Source organism: Belonocnema kinseyi, chromosome 4 (genome assembly GCF_010883055.1).
Source record: "Belonocnema kinseyi isolate 2016_QV_RU_SX_M_011 chromosome 4, B_treatae_v1, whole genome shotgun sequence".
Lineage (NCBI taxonomy): Eukaryota > Metazoa > Arthropoda > Insecta > Hymenoptera > Cynipidae > Belonocnema > Belonocnema kinseyi.
In genome coordinates this window covers 67,170,860-67,182,099 of record NC_046660.1, presented here as the reverse complement: position 1 = coordinate 67,182,099, position 11,240 = coordinate 67,170,860, and the positions used below count along the sequence as shown (strand labels likewise).

The following is an 11,240-nucleotide window of genomic DNA, read 5'->3' as shown; positions in this document are numbered from 1 at the left end:
AGAGAGAGAGAGAGAGAGAGAGTGAGTGAGTTAGTGAGAGGGGGGATATACAAGGGGCAGAAATACGGGCCCTGAAAACACACCAGCAAAAGCAAAGAAGAGTGGGAGGGAAAAAAGAGAGCGAGAGAGAACGCATGGCCCTGGGAAAACATCAGGAGCGTAGTACCTTCTGCAAACAGGGTCGTCTCAGGGCCGTGTTTTCTGGAACGATGACTCTCATTCCATATAATCATTCAAATCACCATGAAAAAATAGGCCAGAGAAGACAGTGAATAAGTTGTTGTAGACGAGAGGTGCAAGGTTTTTTTTAGTCCTTGCAATTTTGATAGATTTTCATGCCTTTCTGAGAGAGTTGGGGATTCAGTTTCAAAGTACAGAGGCCTTCGGAATTAATTTAATTTTTTCAACTTGAACGGTATCCGATCAAAGCTAATTCAAGGTTTTACGAATTTTAGAACTTCCTGATTTTGAACCTTTAGAATTTTTAAGGATGGGGTTTATTTTTAAGGCCTTAGAGGTGGATATGGTCAAAGGTTTCCAAATTCACAGCTTTAAAGTTGGTTGAATTCATATGAAAAATCTTAGTAAATTTAAATCCATTCCAATCAGGGAAAGCAAAAGTCGCGGAATTTTATTTCTACATCTTTTTTCAGTTTATTCTCCTGGCAATTATAATTTTAGATTAAAGTTTTATTATTTAGTTGTAAATATGTCTTTTTAAGTTGAAAATTCATTCGAAATCTTTCTTAGTTGCATTAAAAAAAATTTAACTAATCCTATTCTTAATTATCTTTTCAATTGAATATTCCTCTTTGGTAAATATTGGAACTTCTTTGTTAAAAAAAAAACTTATCTCTTGTCGAAAATTTGATTATTGCGCTGGAAAATCGTTTTTTGTTGTGGTGGAAAATTATCCTTTTTTTAACTGCAACTGTAACATTTTCATTTTTTGATGAAAATTGATATTTTTTCGTTGAACACTACTCACATTGGTTCGAAATTTGCTCTTTTTTGGATATAAATGGAACGGCGTGGTTGCAAATTCAGCTGTTTTACTTAAAATTCGTATTTTGGGTTGAAATTTTAACATTTTGGATAAAAGTTTTTTTCTTTCTTGACTGAAAAATGTTTATTTGTTGAATATTTTTGTATTGTTTGTTTGAAATTTCAACTTATAAATTAAAAATTCATCTGTTTAGTTTAAAATTTGACTATTTTGTTAAAGGTTCGGTTTTTTTTCTTGAAAATTAATTTTTTTACTGAAAAGTTAACCTTTCCATTTTTTGTTGAAATTTTATATTCCTTAGGAAATTGGTATTTTTTTTGTAGAAAAAATTTGTTTGGTGGGAATTTCATATTTTTGAGACTTGTAGGTTGAAAAATCAACGTTTTTGTTAAAAATTTAATTATTTTATTTAAAATTTAAAACTTTTGTTGAAATATCAACTATTAATTTTTTTTAATATATAACTTTTCGGTTAAAAGTTCAACTATTTTCTTTAAAATTCCTTTTTTTTAAATTATAATCCATTACATTAAAAGTTGACATATTTTTTGTTAAAAATGTAACAGATGAAAAATCATCTGTTATTGGTTTAAATTTAGCTTCTTTTTGTTAAAAATTTGACCGTTTGGTGAATTCAACTATTTAGTTAAAGTTTCAACTAGTTTGTTGAAAATTCCTCTATTCTATATTAAAATTCAACTATTCCGTTTAAAATTTATCTTTATAAATAGGACGTTCAAGTATTTTGATAGAAATTTAATTATTATTTTTTTTATTCAATTATTTGGTTAACAGCAATCTTCTTTGGCCGAAAATTCTAGTTTCTCCTGGAATATCTTATGGACTAAAAACTCGTTCTTTTCAATGGAAAATTTATCTTTTTTTTTTTTTTTTTGAAAATTTAACTGGCATCTAACAAAAATTCATCCTTAGTGGTAGAAAGGTCACCTTTTTTGTTTAAATAATAAATAAATTTGAAGTTTTAACATTTCAATCTGAAAGTGTTTTATGCCCTTCATAAAATATTCTGTCTTAAAAATGTTGCAATATTAAAATGCTACTATTTTAATATTAATGGTCATGGAAAATAAAAAAATCGGTCAGTAATCAGGAAAAAATCAGAGAATTTTAAAAATAAATATTCTGGGCCACCTCTGCCTTCCGTTTTGCGCATTCTATCTCAACCTAAAATCGAAAATTCAAAAATCTTGAGCCAATATTTGAACATTTTGTGATCAGGCTTCCATATCGAATATGAGGGAATATTGGCACATGTTTTAAATGAATCCCATAAATGTTGAAGCTGGCACCCCCATAACCAGGATTCACAGGCGCAATACCCTCATGAACAACTTAATGAACGGCAACGGGAGTGCCCATATCGACAAGCTCCATCGCCTCATGTACTCTCTGGTCCTATTCTACAACTCCCATGATCTAGAATTCTATACTGCTTAGTTCCCTTAGGGCTTAGGGGCTCCTATACCCTCATTGTAGCCGTGCGAAAAGTTTGCGATCAAAAAAGTTTCCTCCACTTATCAGGGAAAATCGATAGGATAAACGAGACTCAAAGCCCCAAAAGCTTTTGAACACAACCCTCACTCGACGCTAGCAAAAATAAAATATCTAGCTTGTTTCAAATTTCGTTCTTATTGTGTCAAAATCCTCAGTTTCGTATTCAGACTTCAGAGTCCAAAATTCTCTCAAAATAGGGGAAATATGCAATTTTTTACGATACGAGGGAAATATTCAACCAACAAAGATTTTCTACCAGAACAGAAAAATTTTCAACAATAGAGTTTTCTTTCAAAATTAATTAATTAATAATTAATTAAATTCAAACAAACAGAAAAAAGCAATTCTAGTTTTTGATCAACATTGATTTTATTCTTAGCGTTTCGGATCTCAATGTGGGCCTTCATTATTTGTATTTTAGTTTTCATTTGTTATAAAAAAACACTATTCATTTTAGAGAGGAATGCTCTCCTGATGAAGGCCCGCATTGAGAGTCGTAGCGTTGAAAATAAAAACAATGACTATTAACAACTAGAATTTTGAAACAAAAAAATCAATTTTCAAGAAAATAGTCAAACCTTTAAGAAAAAGAGATAAATTTTCAATTAAATAATTCAATTTTGAACCAAACAGTTGAATTTTTAAACTAAAAAGATTAATTTTCAACCAAATGACCGAATTTCCAAACAAAAAGTTCAATTAAAAACAGTTGTTTCAACTGAATATTTGAGTTCTCAGGCCAAAAAGACGAATTTTGAGAAAACAATTGAATTGTCAACAACAAAACTCGTTTTCAACTACTAAAGACGAATTTTTTTTAAAAAGAAAAAAAACTTTTCAATAAAAAAAAATATGACTACTACAAAAAAAGACGAATTTTAATGCCAAAAAGACTAATGTTCCATAAAGGAGTTGAATTTTTGTATAAACAAGATTTTGTACCAAAAGTGAAAAATTTTCAATTTACAATTTGAGTTATCAAGCTAAAAAATCTTTTAAAGTAAAAAGTTGATTTTTCTACAAAAAATTAATTTTTTTAACAAATAGTTTAACTTTAACCAAAGGATACGATTTTTTAACAAACAAGTTAATTTTTAACCAAGAAAAGTGAATTTTCAACGAAACACAATGAGACTTTCAATAAAATAGTCGAATTTTCATGCAAAAAACGAATTTTTTATAAAAGGAAACTTTTTGGAAAAAAATATGACTAACCAAATAGTTGAATTTTCAACCACATAGTAGCACATAAATCCAAAATAGTTCAATTCTAAACCGAAAATATAATATTAGACTTCAATCATAAAAATTTTTATTCTAAATGAACAACAGTGGAGCTCAAAAAAAAGGAATTTCCAGCAAAATAATATTCAATACTCAACCAAAACAGCTCAATTATGAACCGCACAGTTACATTTATAACCAGAGAATATTAAATTTCTACTAGGTAAGTTCCCCATAGTACAAAATAGTTGAATTGTCAACAAAATAATTAAATTTACAACCAAATAGCATTTTTAACCAAAAATACTTTGATATTATTATTGCTTTCTATTAATTCAGTTCGCATTAAAGCACAAAAAACGCCTAAAGCTGTGTGCAAAATTTCACTACTTTTTAGATCTTAGACATTTGAGATATAAATATTTAATGCAGGTTTTTGAGTCTGCACCCTTGAGCTCATTTTTCTCCACTCCAGTGATATTTCCAGATTATAAAATTTGCTGATATATTAAGCCGTTTCGAGAGAGCGACATAGATAGTTAAAATATTGATTTCGTTTCGATAGGTACCGATATTCTGCCTTCATTAATGCTTTCCAATCAGGAAGCCTTATCTTGAGTAGTAGGTATTACCGTTACTGTATTAGGTTACCAGGGAAGAAATGTATCCAGCATATTATAATTTTCATGGGTAGCTAGCAGTTTCTAAATGAAGCTCTTTAAGTTTAAAGTTACCGTTTCATTTTTCAGAATTACTAGAGAGCTAAACACGGATGAAATTATCTAATTTCTCTTTTTTTCCCCTCTGATTTCAGGGACTGTCCTGGAGTGGGAACCTCGTCAGGTCCATCTGTGAAGGAGGTTCCTTATCGTACGGGAATCGGTGGACCTAGTGTGGGGTACAAACCAACCCCGCAGCACAGTTCGCATTCGAGGCATCCTCTGCCAAATTTTTCTCAGGACTCGACTGATTCGCCGAACGCCACTTCTCTCCTTCATATCAACATCTGCACTCAGGTTTGTTAAACTTTAACAATGGCTGTCTTGCGCAAGTAGCTGATACAAAAGACATGCTCTCATTGAATTTATGTAACTGCTTTGCATTTCAGGGAATACGTAGCGAAAATTTATATTGTTTCCAATTCTGTATTTGATTCCTTTGTTCCGAATTCAGCAACTGATTAATTTATTACTTCCACTTCAATGCTAATATTTAATATTATACTAAATTTGGCTGAATTTTTTTACTTTAAGATTGCTTTTCAAATATGATAGATTCGAATCTTCGTAACCATTATGTAAAGATCGTATTAATTTGCAGTTTGGGAAAACTTGTATATTATGCTTGATATTGTTGATACATTCGCCATTTATAAGACATATTTTATAAACTATTATCTCTTATACAAAATATAAGTACCAAATACTAATCTTCTTTTTCAGGAAAATAATATGCGTGGTCCTGTACTGAATATAAGCCCTGGCTTGGCAGCCAGTGGAGTAGACATGGAATATCGCAGAAGTGCACAAGGTGAGAAATTTGTAATATTTCCAGGGATCACAACTTGTCCTCTTTTCTATCTAATCATCCCTTTTCACCTTTAAATTTCAAAAATCCCCTAGAACACCTCAAATCGAGGCTTTTTGACCATATTTTCCACTTTTTTTCACAAAGCTTCGATTCATAAAGAACTGTGAACAGAAATTCAAGATATTAGAAAACAAGACGCTTTGCAGAGATTCTTTTTGATAATACCAATTTCAAATATTTTCTAAACAAATTTTCAATTAAAGAGATGCGTTTTCAACTAAAAACGTGGCTTTTTAACTAAGTTCAAATTTTAACTAATTACGTACTAGTTAAATTTTAAACTAAAGAAGAAATTCTCAGATAAAAGATATAGTTGATATTTAACCAAAAAATGTTTTTATTTTAAATAAAAAACAATTGAAAAACGATACAGTTTCCTCCCGAAAATACAAATTTTCAACAACAAAAAACGATTTTAACCCATTAGTTGAGTTTTCTACCAAATTGTAAAACTTCAAAGCCAAAAGGCGAATTATCTACAAAATAGTTGAATTTTCATCCCGAAAATGCTAATGTTAAACCATAAAGTTCATTTTCAACCCGAAAATACGAATTTTCAACAAAAAAAGTTAATCTTCAACCAAATATTTGAATTTTGAACCAAATATTGAAATTTCAACTACTAAATTGTGGAATTTTGGGCCACAAAGAATTAATTTTCAAACTTAAAATATAAGTGATAAACAAAAAGGTTAATTTTCCACGAAATAGTTTCATTTTATACCAAAACAGTTGTATCTTTAGTCCTATAGACGATTTTTCTACATAAAATCAGAATTTTCACAACAAAAATACGAATTTTCAAATAAAAAGTTTATTTTCCACCCGAAAGTACAAATTTTCAACAAAAAGTTGTTGAATTTATAACTAAACATCAGTTGTCGACCAGAAAGTTGCAGTTACAACAAAATAATTAACTTTTCAACTAAATAATAAAATTTTTAACAAAAAGAAAACGAATTTTCTGTGGAAAATGTAATTATTGATATTTCAACCAAAAAAATATTTCAATTTGAAATAAAAAAAGTCTAATTCAATAAAAACCAAAGTGATCAATTTTTAACTAAAATTATAAATCGTCGAACCAAAAATCAAAATTAATTTTATCATCAAATAAAAATGTTGGATATTTGAACCATAAGTATTTTTGGTAGAAAACAGTCGAATTTATTGAAAAGCGACATGCCTGATCACAAAGTTGAATTTCAAGCAAAACAGATTAACTTTCAAACGAAAAAGAAGAGTTTTCATAAAAATAATAGAATTTTCTATTAAAAAAGATTTTTCAGTTGAGAAAAGAAGACATTTCTACAAAACAATTGAATTTAAAGCACAAGATTCTAAATTTTAAACAAAATAATTAAATTGTTAACCAAAAAATATGAATTCTCAACCAAAAATATAATTGTAGATTTTTCAATGAAAAATAATTAACTTTAAATCAAAAGTAGTTGGATAACCTAAAACGGCGTATAAGTGAAACTTATATTACTTCCGGTTGTAGAAAAAAATGTTGGAAATAAAAAGTAATATGCAACAAGAGAGCATATATTTAGGAGCCTCGGATAAATTATAATCAATTTGCCGATGATTGTTATATGACTTGGTTTTATATGCTATTAAAATACATATTTACAACATTTGTTGTCTTCATAATTTTTTGTTAATTCATTAAAAAAAATTAATTTTTGTTTTGTAGCACTTACATTTTTTTAGCTAACATTGAGCATTCTAGAGCTTTCGACTGATAAAAGTATATTAAAATAAATTTAAACGTGTGAGGAAATAAACAGAGAAAAAGTAGGGTTTTCTAATAGTAATTTTACTGTTTTCAAATTATTTCTTTCTAGCTTACTTAAAAAAAATACTTTTAAAAATTCAGAATTCTGTATTGAAATTAATTCATTAGAAAAAAAATTGATGATCATAATAATCAAAATTTAAATGTAGCTACTGAAAGAAATCCATTAAAAAATATTCAAATATGAGCATTTCTTAATTCTGTGAATTGTCGATCTATCCAATATATATTTCAATCTTTGATCTTCTTGAATTTTTGTCTGCTATACTATTTATCAGTCGAAAGTGCTGAAATGTTCAACATATTTTCAAAGCTAGCAAAAAAAAGTTTTACAAAAAAATGACTAGAAAACATTTTTAAGATATGATATAAAAAGATTCTAATAATAAATTATATCCGCTTTTAACCAGCTAACTGGGAACGACGCATATACTACTAAGCCGCTGTGAATCACTACATTTCACAATTATTTCCTGCTATTTGATGATGTCTTGGTCTCTACATTTCAACTTTTGTTATTCCTTTTTCCAGGTTCAAGTCAACTACCCCTGAACTCTGTTCAAATTCAGCCTTCGCCTCCATTTTACAGGCCACCTAGTCAAGACGATGGTAGAAAGGTATTGTCTCAATTTTACTTAATAAAACTTTGGTGTTAATTCGCTACCAGTTATGATGTGAATAGAATAATTAAGGTGGCGACTTGACGGGGAAACAGTGAATTTTATTGACCGAGAAAAAAACCTGGAATGCCCGGGATTTTGTTTAAAAACAGAAAAATTTAAGTTTTCATTATTTTAATCATTTTGGTCAATTTAGAAAAGTGACTTCTACTTTATTTACAGGTAGGGCATATGAGTGCAAATAATTACCGTTTTTTATTTTAGGATAGGGAGTTTCGATAAAGAAATATTATTTCACTTGGAAACAGGGAATTTTTGACATGGAACCGGAATTTTTTAAAAGAATTTAAACTGGGGTTTAGAAAAATGGAGTTAAAAAATGCCTGTTCCAGGTCAAAATTGGTCACAACTTAAAAGTTCCTTCTTCGAAATTTCAGAAAAAGAAAGTGCTTCAAGTAGTTTTTAGAGTAGAAGTAGTATTTCGAAGAGAAACTATTTCTAAATTATAATATACATTTTTCACATTTTTCATTAGGTATTTATCTTTTTTTTTCTTGAAAATTCAACTACTTGCGGTCAAAAATTCTTTTGTTCAAATTTAATTTTGTTGATGTTGGAAAATTCATAATTTGAATTGAATATTCATCTCTTTTTAAAAAAGCAGAAAATTTAACTATTTTTCTGAAAATACATTATTGTGGTTGTTAAGAATTAGATTTTTAACGGAAAATTAAACTATTTTATTTTTGGTTGAACCTTCAGCTTTTTTGGATAAAAATTAAACTATTTGATTGAAAACTAATTTTTTCGACTGAAAATGTAACCATTCCACGTTGGGTTGAAAATGGATCATTTATAGTTCAATATTGAACCATTGCGATATAAAGTTGTGTTTTTTAATTTAAAATACATTTAGTGTGTTGAAGAAAAAAAGAGAAAAAAACTCTTTTATTGAAAATTGGTTTCTTTTTGTTGAAAATAATTGTTTCACTTAACTAAAAATGAAAATATTATTCCGCTTTAATATTCTATAATTGTAATTAAAAATTCATTTTTTTGGTTGAACATTGATTTTCTTAACTGAAAACTTAATTATTTAGGTTTTGGTTGACAATTTATCTTTTTGTTTGATAATTAATTTTATTGTTTAAAAATTAATCTTTTTGATAAAAAATGCATCTATTTTAGTTTAATATTCTTCAGTTCAGATTAAAATGTATCTATGTGGTTAAAGAATTATACTTCTGCTTTAGAAGCAAGGAGATTAAAAAATCCCTTTTTTGAATTTTAATAGAAAATTTGGTTACATTGTTTATTGCGAATGTATATTTTTGTAGTTAAAAATTCAACTATTTGCTGTTAAAAGTAAAACTCTTTTGTTAAAAATTAAGTTTTTTTTGTGGAGATTCATCATTTTAATTGAAAATTCATCTATCTTTTAAAATGCAACTATTTTGGTAAAAATAATGTTTTTTATCTAAAAATTGAACTATTCCATTAGAAAATTTAACTACTTTGCTAAAAATAAGTTTTTTTTATTATTAAAAACAATATTTACAACGGAAATTTTAACTATTCACGTATTTTGTTAAAAAATGTTTTTTATTTTATAGTTGATAATCTTTCCCCTCGAAATTCAATCTTCTTCTTTATAAATTATTCTTTATGGTTAATAATGCAAGTATTCCAGTTAAACATTTATCATTTTAATTAAAATTCATCTTTGAAGATGGGAATACAATTATTTGGTTGAAATTTAAATTATTTTGTTAAAAATTAATTTTGTTGACTGAAGATTCATAGTTTGAATATAAAATGTATTTATTTTAGTTGAAAATTCGTCTTTTTTTAAGGAATTAATCTTCTTGGTTGAAAAATATTCTTTTTGGTCAAAAATTCAATTATTCTAGTTAAAGATACATGGTTTCATTAAAAAAATTCATCTTTCTGGTTTAAAATTAAACTATTTCAGTTAAATGTTCATAATTTTGTTTGAAAATTCATCAGTTTGTTTGAAAATGTAAACATTTGTTTAAATTCATCCGTTTGGTTAAACATTCATTTTTTTAATTGAAATTAAATTATTTTAATTTTGGTTGAGAATTTATATTTTTTAGTAAGAATTAATTTTTTGTTTAAAAATTCAATTATACTTTATTTGAAGATTCATTGTTTTAGTTGCAAACTTTTATGTTTGGTTACAAATTATTTTTAAACAAAAAATAACTTTAATGTTTGGTTAAAAATTATTTTTGAAATAAAAAATGTTACTACTGCATTTTTGTTTTGCGATTTTTTTAGTTCAAAATTAATTAATTTGTTTGAAAATTTGTTTTATTTAATTACAAATTCAACTATTTCGTTAAAAATCCATGTATTTTGTTGAAAAATTGTTCTTTTTTTTGTATAAAAATAATCTTTTTATTTCAAAGTTTCTCGTTTAAAATTTAACTATTCTAGTTGATTCATTTTTTGTTGAAATTCAACAATTTGGTTGAAAATTGAACTATTTTGTTGAAAATTCGTTTGTTTTTTTAAAATTCATTTTGCAATTTTTTGGTTTAAATGATGTTTATAATGAACGTAATGAATTAAAATACATATTTGCGTTTTGCGGCAAATATGAATATGCAATTTTCAATTCACCGGGAAAATTAAAAAATTTAAACAGCAAATGACCGGAAATTGAAAATCATCCGCTGAATTGCCACCCTGTTACCAGATGAACTCTGTTGATTTAAAAACTGAAATTTCGGATTCTTTTTAGAGCGAATCTCCATCGAGGAAGCGTCGCAGAATTTCTCGCAATGGCACAGTTTCCGGAATTGAAGTACAAGAGTCGGCACCACCGGCACCGACTCCACCCTTACATACACCAACTCCGCCCTGGGAAGTGGCACCAGCCCAACGGCGATCATCTCGTAGCCACCTGGCGGCACGTGGCAGCCCACCAATCAGGAATCGATACCAGCGATACACCGAATCGTTTACACCGTCGTGCCCATTCCTCCAGGGAGTGCACAATCCCCACCTGCCTTCTTCTCACAATGTGCACCCAGGACTACACAACAACCACCAGCACCAACACCAGCACCAACATCAACATCAACACCAAAATCACAATATTCACAATCTGCATCATAGTCTCCATGACCCTCAACATAATATGCATCATGCTCACCCGTCCCATGCTCATCATCCGAGCGGTTCGTCTCATCATCCGGCTCAAGGAACCAGTGGGCCAGTTGTTGTCGAAGTTGGTCAAGTTGGCGTCTCCGGTCTGGGAGTTGCTGTCAGTGGTGAAACTCTCTGGCATCCTCAGACTGCGGGTTACAGACTACCCTGTCATGTTCATGGATATTATGCACCGCCTGGACCACACGCATTTGCGCATTCGTGTCAGGTAATCAAATCTTTAGAAAATCATACTTCAGAGTATTTTTTCTATATTTCTCTTTTTTCTTCCGTTTTTTTTTTTTTTTTT

General features: G+C 28.7%; 1 protein-coding gene across 3 annotated transcripts in view; it reads left to right on the top strand.

The window, feature by feature from the left end:
• LOC117171466 (E3 ubiquitin-protein ligase RNF38-like) overlaps positions 1-11,240 on the top strand; it is an 81,047-nt gene that overhangs the window by 46,742 nt on the left and 23,065 nt on the right. For all 3 annotated transcript variants that reach the window (XM_033358812.1, XM_033358811.1, XM_033358810.1), the window contains exons 2-5: positions 4,560-4,761; positions 5,188-5,275; positions 7,668-7,753; positions 10,524-11,159. In XM_033358812.1, the coding sequence (XP_033214703.1) occupies positions 5,197-5,275; positions 7,668-7,753; positions 10,524-11,159 (801 nt within the window). In that variant the 5' untranslated portion in view covers positions 4,560-4,761; positions 5,188-5,196. The remainder of the gene's footprint in view (positions 1-4,559; positions 4,762-5,187; positions 5,276-7,667; positions 7,754-10,523; positions 11,160-11,240) is intronic.